At 42.7% G+C, this 19,906-nt stretch overlaps 1 protein-coding gene across 2 annotated transcripts in view; it reads left to right on the top strand.

Annotated features, from left to right (window-relative positions):
- HRH2 (histamine receptor H2) overlaps positions 1-14,756 on the top strand; it is a 544,866-nt gene extending 530,110 nt beyond the window's left edge. Inside the window, exon 3 of one of the 2 annotated variants that reach the window (XM_085618258.1) lies at positions 13,932-14,756. In XM_085618258.1, the coding sequence (XP_085474384.1) occupies positions 13,932-14,130 (199 nt within the window). In that variant the 3' untranslated portion in view covers positions 14,131-14,756. The remainder of the gene's footprint in view (positions 1-13,931) is intronic. The other variant, XM_085618259.1, reaches the window with a different exon arrangement.
- Positions 14,757-19,906: the final 5,150 nt, after the last annotated feature.

Consider the following 19,906-nt stretch of genomic DNA (forward strand, 5'->3'; position numbering starts at 1 on the left):
AGCGCAATTCATATACCTGAGTTTGCTATGGGAAAATGGGAAAATCGAGCACTCAGCTCGATGCTGCTCCTGTCTGCCATAGTTCTCTGCTCGTCAATATGCCAACCTGTCAGGTTTTCTGCTCAAAAAAGCTATGTCCAGAAATATGCAAAGGCTCAAATGATTCTCTACTAGGAAATATAAGTGGATTTCTCTCTAGAATATTTTGGAATAAATTGTGCACCTCAGTGCCTTTTAAAGTACATTGTACAAAAGAAATGACCTAAAAAGCCATAAACCTAAAGTGATTCTGAGGAGTGACTCCAAAAATAGTCCCAATATTTTATGGTTTCTGTGCTGTAATATTATGGGGTCCTTCAGCTCATAGCCGAAGTACATTGACATCCCTTTGTATGAGTTCCTGTTCTGAGACATCTACTGGGTTATGGTTCAGGATTGAGGCTGTTTGTTATTGTGTAGCGATTCTTAATATTGGCTTGTGGTAGGGACACAATATAGTTACCAGAATATTGCAGGCATAATAAGGACGAGGTAAGTACAAAGGGGGAGGTATGGATTTAATGTTATCAAAATCACTTCTATGTACTTGATGATATATATATATATATATAAATATATATATATATATATATTCACTGAAAAAACCATAGGTTTCACACAGGTTATAGATAGGAATTAGCATTTAAAAAACCTTGCAAATTCACTTAAAAAACCATAGGTTTCACACATGTTATAGTTAGCTGGACATTTCACTCGTGAAAAACCATTGAAATTCCCCCGTTATAGTTAGTGCAGGCAAATATAACTCACGCGACCGCAATCCTCTGCTGATGACGTCAGATATTACATCACTGTATTTAGACACTTATTTACCCATGTCTTCTTCCATTAATTTTTAGCTATACATATATTACAAATATTTTTTTTCAGAAAGACACATATGTCATCAGTGATGTAATATCTGACGTCATCAGCAGAGGATTGCGGTCGCGTGAGTTATAGTTGCCTGCACTAACTATAACAGGGGAATTTCAATGGTTTTTCACGAGTGAAATGTCCAGCTAACTATAACGTGTGAAACCTATGGTTTTTTAAGTGAATTTGCAAGGTTTTTTAAATGCTAATTCCTAACTATAACGTGTGTGAAACCTATGGTTTTTTCAGTGAATTTGTACGGTTTTTTAAATGCTAAGTTATGTATTTTTTTTATTTATTTTTTTTAAGGTATTTCACCGTGCGCGGGCCCACGTTACGCAGGTCGCGGAATTTTTCTGTTTCTACCGTATGCGCACGCTACGCGTACTCCGCGATTTTTCGCAAAAAAATTAAAGGAAATTTTGGCCCTTGGGGGTCCTTCTATGACCCCCTGACAAAGGCTAGGGGGTCAGGAACTGTCCACCCTGCCCCCTTTTCACGTTCTCCACCTCTGTTTTTCACCCCCTCAGACTGCGAGAGACAAAATGGCGGCCGACACTTCCTGGTTTAGACCGATTCGAATGTTTACTAAGATCTAACAACCAATCAGAATCGCGCTCGCGCACGGCAGCGTGCGCGTACGGTAAGTTTTACCGTACGCGCACGGTGCGCGCTTATAGATATATATATATGCTTTTAAATGCTATTTTCTCAGGAAATACTGAACAGATTTACACCAGACCCGCAAAAGGCACATCCCTGACCTGAGGACTACCTCTCTGCCAAATTTCAAGTAATTCTGTTCAGCCGTTCGGGCTGTAGCTTGGACTAAAGGTCCTATGGAAAAATGCATGGGGAAAACGCCTTTTGGGACCTCCCCTTTTTCTCAGCCCCCGCTTGACGAATCCCCCCGAGACTTTCAGGGAAGGAGCGGAGCGGAGCGCCCCACCTATTTTGAAAATTTCGCGAGGATTCGTCAATCGGCGCCAAAGTTATTCCAAATAGAATGTTGCGGATTTCCTATGGAAGCACGATCCTAACTATAACTATCTACTGGCGACCGCCAGTAGATAATATATATATATATATATATATATATATATGTCGAAGAACGGAGTTCCAATCGTACACTCAGATCTTCTCAGAAATCACCACAATCCAAGGGTCATTCAAAAGGGGGTTTATTCAAATCATAAACCCTAACGTGACGCGTTTCACCCACTGGGGGCTTGATCACACAACATACCTCTCTTTGGTTCGGGCTTACATACATTTCCGGTTTGTACAAAGTAATAGACAGAGGACTGGGCAGTTCATTCCACGCGCCATTTTGCATTGGTACATTGATATGTATAAATAGCACAATACAGTTTACATCTTAGTATATTCAAAAGCAGTAACTACAGAAGTGCGTTTAGCAATGTTGTTATTTCTGTATTGATGATCAGCGAAGGCGAGGAAATTGTTGAATACATATTTGTTATACTCCCCTGCGCACTCGCCCATGAAGGTGTGGTTACTCATGAGAGTAGATCCTATGTGTAAGTATGTCTCTCCAGCGTATCGCGCTGATCGTGCAATGTGCTCTGGGAAATGTAGTACTGAGGACATCCTCATCCTACTTAATGCCTGGATCATATCCAATCTTTGCATGGGGGTCATATGAGTTGCTATCCCACTTTCTCATAAAGCACAGGATAGCTCGTATGTGTAAGGTACTCCAGCATCACGCGCTGATCGGCAATGTGGTATGGGAAATGTAGTGCTGAGGACATCCTCATCCTACTTAATGCCTGGATCATATCCAATCTTGCAGGGGGGTCATGTGAGTTGCTACCCCACTTTCTAATACAGCACAAGATACGATGAAAATGTATTACAAGATTGCTCTGTCATTCCCTGTCCAAACAGTGTTGGTACATGTGTTTTCAAAATCATACAACTAGGTATTGTGCTCAAATAAAATTAACCTGATACAAGGCTTAATGCTGTCGATATCGCTTCATAACTATAGCGCTCATGTAACCCTGATTAGTGGGTAGAATGTGCCGTTTTGTATTATACTGTGTCGTACTGTCTCATTGTGGGACCTCCCTACCTCCGTCTAAAGATGTAGTAAGACTTTGATCTAGTATGTGCCTGTCACCATAGAGTATGTTACCGTGGTTCTCCCCTTTGTCCAAACTCAAAATCTGTGCTCAAAACATAACCTTAATTACAATACATAAAATTTGAGTGAGATCTTATCTGTTCACTGGAATGCAGCTGAAGAAAAGGGTAGGGATCCTATGTCGCGAGCCCGAGACATGGTCCCTTCCTTTCCTCCTGTAAAAATGAATACAAATGTTTCAATTCAGCTGTGAAATATGCAAACATAGTGAATAGAAATAAATTAATTATGCACAAGCTTTAAATCAAACATACATTAATGTTAGTTCTAACACCTGAAACTTAAGATTCATGAAAAATCCTATATCTTGAGCAAATATTCAGATACGCAAAAGGCAATTGACCATCTGGTTAACTTCAAGTAAATTTGTGTAATGTCAAATTATTCAATCTGTAAAAGAATGGCCATCTCCTCATCAATGTTATGACCATACAAATGGATACAAATGTTACAATTCAACTGTCCGATATACAAACAGAGTGAATGGAAATAAATTAAATTAGATTAATTATGCACAAACTTTGTATCAAAAATACATTGCTACTAATTCTAACACCTGAAACTTAAGATTCATAAAAAATCCTATCTCTTGAGCAATTATTCAGATACGCAAAAGGCAATTAACCATCTGGTTAACATTAAGTAAATCAATGTGATGTCAAATTATTCAATCTGTAAATGAATGGCCATCTCCTCATCAATGTTATGCCCGTTCGGGTAACGTGTTCCCATCCCTAAAATGTATCTTGACTCACGTTGCCTGAGCCTGAGTGTCCTGTTCCCACCTCTTCTATTGGGCATTACTTGTTCAATAAAATATTAGGACAATTTAGTGTAATCTGAGTAATGATTAATCTCAAAATGGCGAGCAATGGGGTACTGTTGATCTCTATTGGTAATGGCCCTTATATGTTCGAGGACTCTTTTCTTCGCCATATGTGTAGTGCTGCCTACATATTTCAATTTGCAGGGACACTCTAATACATAAATCACATTGGTACTACTGCATGTGAGGAATTGTGTGATACTGACCATCCTGTTTGTACTACTGTTCCAGAATTCTTTCTGCATGTGACTGTTCCTACAGGCCTTGCAGTGGCCACATGGAAAAAATCCCTGGAGGTCTATGCTTCTTTTCTCGTATTCATTGGGCAAATCACTGTGTACTAAAAGATCTTTGAAATTCCGCCCCCTCCTGTAACTTATCTTTGGTCCATTAGGGAGAGAGTTTCCTATCATTGGGTCACCTCTCAATAAGCTCCAGTTGCGGGAGATAGTTTTGCGGATTTGATTGGAATGCCCATTAAAAGTCAGAATCATGCGAGTGTCTGAGATGTCCAGTTCGTCTGTGGTGTCTAATTTAGGTTCCGTCTCTAGTATTGACTCTCTGTTGACTACTTTCACCCTTTCAACAGCTTTTTGAGCACCCATTTGGGGTACCCCCTTTCCTTAAATCTCTGTAGCATGATTGTTTGTTCCTTTAGAAAACCTGCTTCAGTGCTACAATTTCTTTGCGCTCTGAGCAGTTCCCCATAGGGGATGCTCCATTTCAATGTATTGAGATGACTACTTAGGGAATGTAGTAAGGTATTGCCAGCTGTGGTTTTGCGGAACAGAGTAGTAGTTACTTTGTTATGTACAATCTCGACACTTGTATCAAGGTACTCTACCTTTTGTTCGTTAATGTTACAGGTGAGGGTTACGTTTTTAATGTTTTGGTTAAGTTTAGAGACAAAGGTTTGTGCTTCCTGTTTGCTGCCTTTCCAGACAACAAACAGGTCGTCAATATAGCGCAGCCAGAGTTTGACCTTGGCAAACTCATCCTGTAGTCTTGCTTCCTTCCTAATGTCCTCCTCCCAAGCACCCATAAAGAGATTTGCAAAACTCGGTGCAAAGCTTGTTCCCATTGCTGTACCCAGGGATTGCTTGAAGAGCTCATCATTGAACATAAAGAAATTGTTGGCCAAGCAGTATCTTATAATGTCCAGTATCATTTGTGTGTGATCCCGATATCTTATCTGTCTACGTTTGAGGAATCTAGTACATGCCTCTATACCCTGTTCATGGTTAACGACTGTATAGAGGGAGTTCACATTCATTGTAACTAGTAAAAAGTCAGATTCCCATTAAATATTATTGATTTTACCTAGAAAATATTTTGTATCTTTAACATATGAGGGTAAGGTGATTACAAATTCCCTCAAGAAATGAGGCCCTTATCTTTCCACTCACCTAGTTTTTCCCAAATGGTCGTGATACTGTTGTTGTATTCATGCATATTGGATTTAGTGTATGTTTTGGTATCACTCAATTTCCGTGTTGCCTCGGCTACATACATCTCTCTAGGCAAAATGACGATGTTGCCCCCTTTGTCAGCGGGTCGTATCACTATACTGTCGTCCTTAGCTAGTTCCTGAATAGCTATTTTCTGGGAGAGAGTTAGATTGTGTTTGAAATTTTTCATTTTCATCGCCCAGTTTTTTTCTCTAAAATCCAGTAGCTCCTTCCCTACCTGTTCTTGAAATGTAAATATATTGTCATGCCCCATGCTTGGTAGGAACGTTGATTTAGGTTTAAAACCAGAGCATACAGCTGTGTCATATCTAATTTCCATTTCATCTAAGATATGTTGGGCCTCGCTACTGGTGCTTGGTCCTTCATTAACGTTTTGTAATTCATGTAAAGTCACTAACATATCAATATCACCTATCGTTAGCTCTTCACTGAACTCTTGTCTACCTCCATAGTTGTTACCTCTATTCCTTGTCGGTTTTAGTTTGTGCCATTTCCTTAGTTTCTATTTTCTACAAAATTTAAAAACATCAATTTTATGGTTAACATAGTTCATGGGGTAGCTGGACAGAATGAGAGTCCTAGACAAAGTGTCCTTTTGTCTTTGTCACTAATATGTCTCGTGGAAAGATTAATAATAGTCTGATTTACTGTGCTGTCATCCATTATAGATTTGTCTTGGAGCGTGTTTGTTTTCTTCCCACTTGCTCCGAACAACTCTCTTTTCTTTCTCCTCTGTTGGACCCTCTTCCGCCTCTTCCTCTTGTTCCCTTTGCTCTTCCTCTTCCTGATTTATATATATATATATATAAATCAATATGGGAATTGTGCTACTCACCCATGAGGGTCTCAAGGCGCGGAGGGGTTGGGGGGTCCGCAGATCTGTTTAGCCTAAGAGCCAGGTCTTGAGGGTCTTCCTGAAGGTGTTCAGGGAGGGGGGCGCGTCTGATGTTTGCCGGTAGCTCTTTCCAGTTCTTGGCTGCAATGTGAGAGAAGGATCTTCTGCCTACTCTGGCTCTGTAGATGCGCTGGGTTTCGTCCAGTGCGAGGTTGGAAGATCGGAGGTTTATTTTGGGTACGTGGAAGTTGATTCTATCATTGAGGTATTTGGGTCCGTTGTTGTGTAGGCATTTGTAGGCGTGAGTGAGGATTTTGAAAGTGACTCTTTTCTCCACAGAGAGCCAGTAGAGACTTTGTAGGTGTTGGCTGATGAGTTTGTGCCAGGGGATGCCGAGGACGAGTCTGGCGGCGGTGTTCTGTATTGTCTGGAGCTTGCAGAGTAGGGACTTGTTGATGCCGGCATAGAGTGCGTTTTCATAGTCCAGTCTGCTGGTGATGAGTGTGTGGGTGACTGTCTTCCTTGACTCAGGGGGGATCCACTTGAAGGTCTTACGGAGGATGCGGAGGGTGTTGAAGCAGCTGGAGGTGACGGCGTTGACCTGTTGATTCATGGTGAGTGATAAGTCGAGTACGATGCCGAGGTTCTTGGCATGGTCTGTGGGAGTAGGTGGGCTTCTGAGGGCCACCAGGTGCTGTCCCATGCAGAAGGGGTGGTACCGAGGACTTCTGTCTTTTCTGCGTTGAGTTTCAGGCAGCTGTTGGTCATCCATACTGAACATCTTGCATTCCTTTCTGGAAGTTGAGTTTGGCAGTGGTGGGGTCTTTGATGAGGGAGAGGATGAGCTGGGTGTCGTCGGCGTAGAATACGATGTTGAGGCCGTGTTGTCGGACGATGGCTGCGAGGGGGGCCATGTAGATGTTGAAGAGGGTGGGGCTCAGGAATGAACCCTGTGGGACTCTGCAGGTGATTTTCATGGGGTCGGAGAGGAAGGGTGGGAGTCTGATCCTTTGGCTTCTTCCGGTGAGGAATGATCGGATCCAAAACAGGGTTGTTCCTTGTATGCCTGCGTCGTGTAGTCTGGCGACTAGTGTGAGGTGGGAGTGGTGTCGAAGGGTGCTGATAGGTCGAGGAGGATGAGGGCTGCGGAGTGGCCTTGGTCCAGGAGGGTGCGGATGTTGTCTGTGGCGGCGAGTAGGGCGGTCTCTGTGCTGTGGTTGCTTCGGAACCTGTATTGGGATCGGTCAAGGACGGCTTTCTCTTCAATGAATCGTGTCAGTTTCCTGTTGACTGTTTTCTCTGCAACTTTGGCTGCGAAGGGGAGGAGTGAGATAGGCCGATAGTTCTTGGGGTCGGTGGGGTCAGCTGTGGGCTTCTTGAGCAGGGGTCTGACTTCTGCGTGCTTCCAGTCATCTGGGAAGTTGCCTGTTTTAAAGGTGGTGTTGATGGTGCGTTGTAGTTCGGGTGCGATGGTGGCCGCGGTTCTGTGGTAGATGTGAGGGGGGCAGGGGTCATGGGGGCCCTCGAGTGGATGCTTTTCATGGTCAAGGCGGTGTCTTCAGCCGTGATCGGTGCCCAGTTGGAGATGGTGGACTGGCTGGTGTTTCTGGGGGGCGGGGGGCCGTTTGTAGCACCTGGTGGATGGTCGATGAAGTTGTCGTGGAGGTTTTTGATCTTGATGTGGAAATAGGTTCCAAGCTTGTCGCAGAGGTCTTGGAATGGGGTGATGTCTGTGGCTTCGCTGCGTGGGTTGGTGAATTCTTGAATGACACTGAAAAGTTCCTTGGAGTTGGTGGAGTTGGCCAGGATTTTGTTGTGGATGTAGTTCCTCTTGGTGGCTCTGATCTGGTTGTGGTAGTCCGTCATGGTAGTCCGTCATGACGTCCTTGTAGGTGGTGTGGTTTTCGGTTGTCTTGGTGTTTCTCCAGTTCTTCTCTAGGCGTCTGCAGGTGCGTCTGGCTTCTTGGAGAGTGGTGGTGAACCAGGCGGCTTTCCTGGGGCGTTGTTTGTCGGGGTTGTTTAAGGATTTCCCTCTCTCCCCCTCCTTCCTTCTCCCCCTTCTCCTTCCCCTCTCTCTTACTCTCCCTTAAAAAAAATTTAAAATAGCTTTCTCTTCTGTTTTTATACTCTGCCATTTTTTATTGTTACAACTCTTGTTCTAGGAATTTTGTTCTTTCTTTGTATTACTGATTCACTGTAACTCTGTTAACTTTCAAATAAAGCATTTAAACTGAAAAGAAAAAAAAAAGGATAATGTAGGGATGAAAGAGGGAAGCGTCTGGAAAGTGTTTATTTGGAGATGACAGCAGTAGGAGCAGATTTGGGATGAGTAAAGGCGAGATCGAGAGGAGAAGTGGATTATGAAGAAAAATGAGGAATCGGATGAGGTATCGTATGAGGTATCAGATACCTCATACCTGTAGGAGGGATACATGAGGTAAGTGTTCAGAAAAGGTTTGTTTGGGAGATCTAAATAGTAAAAGAGGTTTGAGATGATGCAAGGAGGGATAGAGGAAGGAAGAGTCTAGAAAGGGTTATTTTGGGGAACACAGAAGTAGAATGAGGTTTGGGATGAGTCAGGGAGTGGAGGTAGAGGATATATTGATTGAGATGTAGGGTGGCGCATTGGTGAGGCTGAATATATATATATATATTCACTGAAAAAACCATAGGTTTCACACATGTTATAGTTAGTGGAAATTTTACTGATAAAAAACCAATGAAATTGCCCCGTTATAGTTAGCGCAGGCAACTATAACTCACGCGACCACAATCCTCTGCTGATGCTAATACTGTATTTAGACACTTATTTGCCCATGTCTTCTTCCATACATTTTTAGCTATACATATATTACAAATATTTTTTTTTCCTAAAGACACATATGTCATCAGCAGAGGATTGCGGTCGCGTGAGTTATAGTTGCCTGCGCTAACTATAACGGGGCAATTTCATTGGTTTTTTATCAGTAAAATTTCCACTAACTATAACATGTGTGAAACCTATGGTTTTTTCAGTGAATTTGCAAGGTTTTTTAAATGCTAATTCCTAACTATAACGTGTGTGAAACCTATGGTTTTTTCAGTGAATTAGTACGGTTTTTTAAATGCTAAGTTTTTTTCCCTTATAATAAGCCCTGTACATTTGGTGGCCTACGGCCACCAAAAGCACAGGGGGTGGGGTAAGTGTGGATAGTGTTTTTTTCCATTGTAATAAGCCCAGCACATTTGGTGGCCTTCGGCCACCAAAAGCACAGGGGGTGGGGTAAGTGTGGATAGTGTTTTTTTTATTTTTATTTTTTTACCGTACGCTTACCGTAAGCGTACGGTAAGCGTACCCCGCGAAATTGCCGAAAAAAAAATAAAACCGTTTTTGCACTTGAGGGATGTTTGGGGACTCCCTCCACATGACTATGTGGGAGGGAGTTGTCAAAACAGCCCCTTTACATGTTTTTGGGCTTCCGATTTTAAAAATCTCTCTCAGTGCGAGAGACAAAATGGCGGCCGCCGCTTCCTGGTTTCGGCCGATTCGAATGTTTACTAAGATCTAAGAGCCAATCAGAATCGCGCTCGCGCACGCCACCGTACGCTTACCGTAAGCGTACGGTAAGCGTACCGTAAGCTGGCTCAGATATATATATTGATTTAAAGGCTATTTTCTCAGAATCTACTGAACAGATTTACACCAAACCTACAAAAGGCACTTCCTTGACCTAGGGACTACCTCTCTGCCAAATTTTGAGTAATTCTGTTCAGCCATTCGGGCTGTAGCTCGTTCTAAAGGTCCTATGGAAAAATGCATGGGAAAAACGCGTTTTGGGACCCCCCTTTTATCTCAGCCCCCGCTTGACGAATCCCCCCGAGACTTTCAGGGTAGGAGCGGAGCGTAGCGCCCCACCTATTTTGAGAAATTCGCGAGGATTCGTCGACCGGCGCCAAAGTTATTCAAAATAGAATGTTGAGGTTTTCCTATGGAAACGTGGTCCTAACTATAACTACCTACTGGCTATCGCCAGTAGGTAATATATATATATATATATATATATATATATATATATATATATATATATATATATATATTTATTTTCTATAAAAAAACAAAAGGTTGCAGCAGTTATAGTTAGCTGAGCTAACTATAACTCGCCCCCCGCAATGCACTGCTTATGACCTCACATATTACATCACTGATGACATATGACATCACTGCTAATATCTCAAATGATATAATTTTGAAAAAAAACATTTTTGGACACATAACTTGTTTCACTAACACCCCCATTCCTCAAACATGGGGTCAGAGTACATTCACTTTGACCCCTTATGTTAGCTTTTTCAGAAATGTTCATCCCCGGGAACCGTTCTTGAGCAATCAAATGGTGGTCGCCAATCAGAACTTTTCCGTTGACGTGTGAATTCTTGATCAATCGCGAAACCACCTTTTTGTGACGCACTTTCAGTGCACCTCCCAAAGTAATGTTTGCCACTGTGCCCACATCAGTAATACGGCGCGGGCATGGAGGCAAAGAGATTCGTTCATTTGCATGGGCCTACACCCCCATGTAAATGAGGTAATGTCCTCTCTCGATAGCGCTGGTGCTACACGTGCGCCAGTCCTGTCTGTATTTCATAAGGGGCTGCACAAGCATCTGCAGCCCCCTCTGTAACACCAAAGTTCCTCGGGGGCGCACAAAGTGGGCACAAATGCCCGTTGCACCCCCAGGGCACTTCTGTAATATGTGGCCCGGTGGGCAGGAGCAGAATATAAAGTCTGCTGGGACATTCTTCCTCAAGTCTGTTTTGTGCTTGTAGTATCTGTGCTGGTCTACCAGGGGTTCTTTGTTAAACATAGTGTGGGAAAAGAAATTGTGATGGATATCACCCCTAGCAAGAAAATTATAGCAGATACTGTGCAGCTTCATTCGAGTAGTGACAGTGGGTGAATTTCCTTTTATTGGTCCTTCTACCAGAAAGAAATCATTAAAACTGTTACTACAAACTCACACTGCTTACATAAAAAAAAATATGTAAGTAAATGAATAATTGCAGGAGTCAAACGTTTTTCTAAAGAGTTCATTGCTGCTGTTTGTCACGGTTGTTGAATATCAGGGTTGCCCAGTCTTCATTCCACCTCAAACCAGTGGCGGCTGGTGGTCTTTAAAAGCAATGGGGTGTAATCCTTGGCTCGAATTACAGTGAGTGGGGGGGTTCACTCACACTCGCTTGTACTCAGTCTTACTCTTTTACACATTCTTACTCAGACTCATTCACTTATTCTCATTTACACTTGCACTCACTTTCACGTACTCACACTCATTCTCACTCTGAAACACTTCAGTCGCACTTACGGTTCGATCCCCGGCACTGGCGGCAGGTCAGCCCAGCACCATGTGACTCTGGGCAATAGCTTGCTTAATCTCCCGAAGGCCCCCAGCACTGGCATGCCTTCGGGTAACTGTTCGCACTTTACAAATACTGGATTTACATTTACATTTATTCTTACTCAGTTCGACTCATTTCCACTCATTCAGCTTCACTCAATCTCACACAGTCTCTCCCAGTTCCACTCATTTTGACTCACCAATCTCACTGCGATTCACTCATTCTCAATCATGCCCAGTCAGCCTCACTGACTCACTTATTCTCACTCAGTCTCCCTCTGAGTCACTTACTCTCACTGATTTACTCAGTCCCTCTCATTCCGATTCACTCAATACTACTCTGACTTGGTCATACCCACTGTCTCACTCATTGCCACCTATTCTCACTCATTCTGACTCATACAACCTCACTGTGACTCACTCAGTCTTACTCATTCTCACCTAGTCTCCTGCAATATCACTCATTCTCACTCACTCATTCAAACTCTGACTCACTTACCCTCACTCAGTTGCACTCATTCTCTATCAGTCATACTCGTTCCCTCTGACTCAATGAGTCTCACTGATTCTCACTCCAACTCTTTCTGACTCATTCTCTGACTTGTTAGGAATAACTCAGACTATGACTGAGCCTCAATTGGTCCCACCCAGTCTCACACACAGTAACACTCAGTTACACTCCCTTTCATTCTCCTTCACACTTATTCATTCTCACTTGTACTCACTCTTCCTAGCTGTCAGTCATCCAGTCATTTTCTTATTCGCCCAATGTAGTCTATAAAACACCCTTGAATCTAATCTTATCACTATACATACAAACATATCTTATTATAGGTGTATAAAACTAGTATAAAAACACGTATGTAGTGCAAGATAAGAACATACAAATTCATTACTGACATAAATACGGAACATCCCATAACAATGTATTCAAAGTGCTGAAAGTGCAATTTAAAACAACTGGAAAGTAGGACAGTGTGGCGGCTCATCCTAATAAAAACCTGCCAACAAAAGCCTCTTATTTAGTGTCCGCTATGTTAGCAGGAAATAATCGGGGTCATCTGAAACCATTCGTCTTTTTTACATTAGATTAAAAACCAACTATTTAAGAATTTCACTGTGGTACTCAACATGGCAGTAACATACAGTCATATAAAGTGTAAGTAGATTGCTACAGTACCAGTAGACATAATGTCCTAGCAGTCTTTCTCACTCCATCAGACTCACTCCTTCACTGACTCTCTTTCACTGACCCACACATACACACAGTAGTGCTCATAAAGACACACACTCTCACCTAAACAAAATTTTTTGTTCTAATATCTTTATTAGTTTTTGGAGAAGAAATATAAACAATTAAAATACCATAATAAGCAATACAGCCAAAAAGAGAGTTACACAATAAATAAATAGATAAATAAGCATTCATCAGTATAGATATAATCAATGTCATATATATCACAGACATATCAATTCACCTAAACAACATTTTAAAGCTTTTTGTTATTCACCTTCCTGCCTGCGCAAGTTCCGCTTTGACTCCTGCTGCTTCTTTCCGCTTCCGGCCCTGGAGCATGAAACTGAAACCTCGAACATTCACACTTGCAGATTCTAGGATTCAATCTCTTCTCTGCTGGGGCATGCCAGGGCTATAGGGCCGGGGCTGGGACTTCACCAGCCTTGGATGGTTGGTGCAGGCGCCTCCATGTATCTACACCAGCCATCAGTTAGTGTCACTAACTGTCTCATAGAACGTAATTCTTTGGATCTAAAATCCCAAATGTGCTGTAGCGTGATAGCATTCTATAGAGTTTAACATGAAGATTCAAATGTATCATAGTAATTATTCCCATTTGTAGAGCGCGAACATATCACCCCTTAAGGGTTTCAAGGCGCCTGGGGAGGTTGGGGAGATTAAGTGAGCTATTGCACAGAGTCACATGATGCAGAGCTGCCTCCAGAGATTGAACCATAAGCCCTGCAGTCTGCCGCTCTAGCCGCGGCACCACACCTCTCCCATATCACAGTCTTAAGTCCCTGATCAGTGTTATACCACTATATTGTGATCAGAACATCTAGCCCAAAAATATCACATCCACCATATTGACTGCCACTATGCTTTCCAGTAGGTAGACGTGGAGTTAAAAATAATAAATGTATACTTTCCTGTGCTTACATTAACCATAAAGTGATAGTCGGGGGATACTATTGATTGCAATTTTTGTAGCTATGTATTTTGACCACAATATGGTGACACACAACCATTCCTAGATCTTAAAAATGAAAAAATAAATGTTCAAAATGACGTGGATTGTAATTCCATTGTGTTTCTTGTTTACAGGAACCCTCCTGGGTCATGCAGCCAGTGTCTGGATATGTTGGGTTGTTGGAGAGGACTGTGGGTGACAAAGTTCCTTCCGAAGCAGAGTGTGTGGAACCCTATGTTCGAGGATGAAGCGGTGCTGTCTGCGGAGTTGCAGCGGGCAGACATCGACCCACCTCCAGCTCCTCACCCTGCCATTTCCTCTGGTCTCTCATGATGCAACAGCAAGGCCAGGACTTGACACAAAAACGCTCCTCATCGTGAGGGAGCACAGAGCTATACCTGAAAAAGGGTTGAGCGGGTCAGAAGACAGAGTCCAGTGGAGCCTGTTTGTGAAAAAACTAAGGGTTTACCTGCTGTCGTATCCAAAACCAGTTCTTGGTGAAGGCGCTGTTACTCACCGTGGAGCCGCTTGAAGTAATGGCCTACACAGTACCAGATACAACTGGAATTGTCTTGCGTGTTGCAAGAGAGAGCTGACAACTGATGGAAAGGATGCTTTGGGACTAATGGAAGGACCATACCATTCCTTCTTGGCGTTGAAATGTTCACTGTGATACTGTGAAGTTACTGTAAATGTCCTCTCTGGCTTAGTCATCCATGCCCTGATCTTTCGTTTCTATGTAGCTTCACACCAGCGATTGCGTGCATTTTCACAGTAATCATTGTCCACGCTCGAGGACCCTGATTGGGGACACAACCCAAAACCTTCATAATACCCAAACAGAATATACAGACATCCTTCCATGTGAAAAGCCCTTGTCATGCATACTCATCATGCATCCGCATAACACACCTAATAGCCAGCACCCGCCACCAAGAAGTGTCCAACTCCAGCCCAACATGACTTCACAAGTGCAGGACACTTCCCAGTAGATGCCCTGGTGTATGGGTGAGGAATTATCTGGCTGGTTCAAGTAACCCTACATCATGAAGCAAGTTGCACTAGAGCCCATATCATATATCAGAATAAAGGGTTAGAAGTATGCTTTATTGCATCTACTTTAAGGTGTCCCATAGTTGTTAAAGGAGGAAACAACTGTCTGCCTCTGCATGGGAAAGTAGTAAAACATGGTTGTGCCCTTTGCTGGTTGATGGGTTATTAGTATAACACATGATTACCTCGAGACAGGCTGTCCTGCTGCTGTTCGGAACCTTGAAGAGGCTAAAATAATGAGAACAGATGGATTCTCATCAGTTATAGGGTAACAGGGCTTAAGCAGAATGAAGAGAGATTGACAACAAGCTTCAAGTTTTGTTAGGCAAAACTAAAAGAAGTACAACCTCTAATCTTTTGACGGCTCATAGGAATATGGGCAAGATGAGTTGACTCATAGCGTAGAGATCTGTTGGGTACATTCGGAGTAGAATTTTTTTAATGTAAGTATTTGCAGAAAAACGAATGGTCTGAAGATAAATAGAGGGGGCTTTAAACAGACACATTTTTGAATTGGAAACCAATACATTTCAAATGAGGAGGGATCCTTGATCAGTTGTTCAGTCCCTGGACCAGGTGGGCTGCAAATTTCTGAATACGTTCAATTCATAATGTAAGCTTGAAGAAGATCCAAGTATAAGAAATTACAGTCGTCCAATCGAGATAAAACCATCAGATGGACGACTGTTTCTGAAAAATTGACCAAAGAAGAAAAAGGATCATTCTGAGCACTTTTTTATGATAAAACAAGTGGAAGTAAACTTATTAATCTGTCCGATTAATGATGAACGAGTATGAAAGATTATACCTAAATTCCGAAGATTAGACCTAAAGTAGGGAAGACCGACATGCAAAGCCACCTTAGATGTTGTTTGATCTGAAGATGAGCCAATGGATCAGGAGAGGATGGGTGCATCAGAAGACATAAGAGTGATGCTCCACTGTGGTTTCCAATGGGCCTCATTGGAGTCCGCTTACGTAGCTGAGCTAAGAACAGCCTCTCACATCAAGCCTTACCTGTGCTGTCCACACAGAGATACTGTCAAATGACCACATCATACAGTACAGTTGCTTAGCACACCAATTAACTCCTCATTCACCAATATTTGAAACAAGAGAATACATACTTATGGAAACGGGCTTCAGATCCTTTGAGCGTACAAGCCACGAGAGGCTTCCTCAGCATTTCCAACATAAAGTTGGATCCTAGTAGAATCAGATTTTGAAGCTCAGGTATTGTCTCCTTGTTCTTGTTTCGTAACATCTTCACACAACTGTCTGACCACTATTAGTGGCAAAAGTTAGAGCTACCCAGCCCTTGCATGAGTTCAACAACAGTATTCCCTGAACACAGTTTGTAGTGGCAACACACTTTGGAAAATGTTCCAATCTAGGCTGTTGGACAGGCTTGTGTATTGAAACTCTGCGAGCCTGTGCTGACAACTTTCAATTCATACAGGTTCCTAACCCCTTTTCCATGAATGAACAGTCAATGAGTATAATAATGTATCAGTCTGAGTGAGTACATCAAGGGCATAGCTGTGTGCTGGACCCACATCACGTGGCTTATCTTTGGCCTAGCTAGGTTTTTCAGGCACAATCACTCAGTATGCTAGGACTTGCTGTTTATTCTCTTAATATAAATATGGACTACAAATCCCAGCATGCTTGGTGCTGTTTGGTGAAAAACTAGGGCTGACTGAAGGTCGTCCTCATTGTCCTGGAACCAATTAAAAGCTAAGCAAGGACATCGAATGGCTCCTAGACTGTGTAGAAGTTCCTTGCACATGTTCCTGGGATTGGTAGACTTGAGGGTTTCTGTCACAAAGGGAGAGGTGGGGAAAAAACAATTGCACATCCTCTGAAACACAACAAGTTAACACAAAAGATTCAATGGTAACGTTTGCTATACCCTATCCAGGCATAAACCCTATCCCTTGGTGATGTCTGTAAGGCCCCACTTAGGCTAACATCCGATGAATACCTAAATCAGAAACGCTGGTCATATGAATGAGGATGCCTCAGTCCCATCTTGTGGCATGCTTCATCCTTGGCAACCTCACCCCACCCTTGTAAGATGATGCACCCAGGGTGGTTCAACCTGAATACGAGGGAGTTCTTTATGAGAATAATACTGGATAAAGGAGGGATCCAGGAGAATCAAAAATACCTTGAGGTGAACCCACAGGAGTACCTTTGATAGTGGGTACTTGAGGTACACTTAAAAACAGAAAAAGATAGATGATAATTAGGTTCAATCACCTGTTCATCCAGGTCAAGCCAACATGTTTCTGCCCTCTAGAGTGCCAAAAACAGGCCAGAGGCATTTGTCAGGGCAAATAGGACCCCTGTCTCTTATTCTAACTAGAGAGAATGCACGCTTGTCGGAAAGGAAGTTCCTACTTTCACGAAGGCATGAGTGTAAATCCTTAATCACTGGTTAAATATGCTTCATGGTCGGGTAGAGGGAGGTACCCTCTGTAGTCACACATTCGTCAAAGGGTTTAACTGCAGTTTCACCTAATTTGCCTCCTTGCTCACACCAGCGTGATGTTACCCAATGTTGGGCCTTACAGATATCACCTACGGTTCGGGTTTATGCCTGAGCAGGGAATAACAAGCATTACCATTGGTTCATTTGTGCTAGCTTGGGGTTTATGCTCCCGCACTGGCATTCTCTATTGGCTTTATACCGAAAAGGCCCAGTCTAATGGGGGTTTTCAACATGGCAGACCAGAAATGTTAGGAAAAGAAACACATAGACTTAGATATGTGTCAACTGGAAGCGATATACATTGCACATTATTGCCTACTTTGGGTAGGTCATCAAGGAATTAAGAATACATCATCAGAGGTGTGCTCCAAGACCTAGTGGGTAAGATAAAAGATGCTTGTGAGTAGGAGATGCTTATGAGTGGGAGCTTGTGAGCAGGAGGTTAGGTCTTCCAAGAAACTATGGTGGATGCATGGATTCCCTATTGGACATGATGTTGCATAAGTTGGACACCCAGTTCAGAAGATTTTCTTTATTTTTTAACTTATCTAAACAAACTCCAGAATTTCACATTTCAAACCCATGACATGGTGTTTGCCATTAGCAATATCACATTTTGCACACGTCTGGCTTGTACAGTTAGCCAGCAAATATTTGTTTCTATTAAATTAGTGGACCAAATTGTGTCCCTTGCAAAACTTCTCATTTCCTCATTATGTCACAGACAGTATTGTATGCGACTCTGTAGAACAGCGCCATCAACCAACTGCGTTGTGATACAAAGAGGCACAGATCACACCACTAATCTATACCTCCACCTCCAAAAGGGAGAGAGGGGGCACAGGCCGAGCACTTCCTATGGTGAAACTGTACTGTACTGAGCACTGACACTTGATATCCCAAAGATATATGAAGGCCTACCTTTGTGTGGAGCCCCCTCCCTGAATGTGCAGCCATTTGCTCCTTGAGATCTGCCAGGGTCCATGCTAGGCCACATTTTTTCACCTTTGTAGATTTAAACTTCTAATGCGAGTATTGGAAACTGTCCATTCTCCCTGCAGAGCTCTTTACATCCTTTGACATACAGGATAAAGATGGTTCTATCCCCCTTTGACGCAACATAGGTCCAAAGAAAAGTAAATCCGTGCCTCAATCTAGCTCAATACCTGTCACTTGACTCCCATTCCCTTTCACTCACACAAACAAGCTTACACATACAGGGACATTTCCTCATACACATGCACACTCTGTCTCACTTAAACACGCTCTAACCCATAAGCCTCCATAGGTGCTAAGTGTGCTCCATTTTTTATTCACTATCAGTATAATGAAAACCAGGCAGACAATAAAGAATGCGGCGCCCCTGCATGTTCTTGGTCATAAAGGCAGCATCAGTGTTCCCAAGGTACAAACCGGCTTCGAGCGATAACACACATTAGAATATTGGAATACTGAGAGCTGCATTGAAGACTGTGGGGTGACTCAGGCTCAATAATGGCTTCTGTAAATCTTTTGTTCCAACATTTCAATTATTGTCTTTTTGTTTCTTTGTATTATTTAGAACATTTTACCCTGAGCGGGTGGATTGTTCAAATTGTATTACAGGCCTTTTGCCTCAGGCTATATGGCTTGTTAAAGGCCTTCTCCCTCACCTATAAATTCGGAGGAGGATTTTTAACAACTGTTGCAGCTCTAAGCTGTGGGCTATAATGCTACATTAGAAAACTGGAATGTTGAGTCGTCTGATGAGGGCGACGACGTGACTCGGAGTCAATAATGGCCTGTGAGGTCCTTCTACTCTAACATTCCAAAACCTGTCATTTTTTTTCCCTTTTTATTTTGGAATATTCAACCCTCAGTAGGTGAAGTTTTATATTCCTTACCTCGGCTGCATGAGTTGTTAAAGGCCCTCTCCTTCAATTTTAATCATGGAAAACCTTATAAGCACCATCAAGGCCGAACTGGGACCCCAGAGCAGTCCTGGCAATTTTGTCAGACCCCCCCCCCCCCCATGGGCTGCAAAACAGGCCCCCATTAACAAAACTGGCCCCCACAGCTGCAAAACGGCCCCCGCCCATCCAGCTTCTTGTGCATACACCAGATGCCCGCTACAGCCAGCCCTGAGCACCATTAAAACCCCGAGCAGTGAGTTGCACTGCTACTCTATAATGATACATTGTAAATCCTTCTCTCAAGCACTATTCAGTATGAAAAAATGTCTACATCTGAGCCGTATTTCGTTGCAGTACTTGTGCTACTTCAGTTAGAACTCATTTTTGGTTTTCAAGTCATAGTACTTACAGCTTTATATCAATGACAGAGACAGAGAACAAATCAAATCCAATGTGCTATTGCCCCCACCCAAATTGTTGAAAAGGACTCTAGTTGGACTCTTGCTGCATGCCAGGCATTCACCCATTTATCTGGTACACGAAACACAAGAATAGAAGTGAAATCATCAGCAAGCCCAAGCAAGATGTTCTGAACTCTCCAGCATATTTATTAAAATTGAAACAATGAACCATTGCCGTCCTCATTAAAATGATTTTGATACGTTTGTGC

Source organism: Triturus cristatus, chromosome 7 (genome assembly GCF_964204655.1).
Source record: "Triturus cristatus chromosome 7, aTriCri1.1, whole genome shotgun sequence".
Taxonomy (NCBI): domain Eukaryota; kingdom Metazoa; phylum Chordata; class Amphibia; order Caudata; family Salamandridae; genus Triturus; species Triturus cristatus.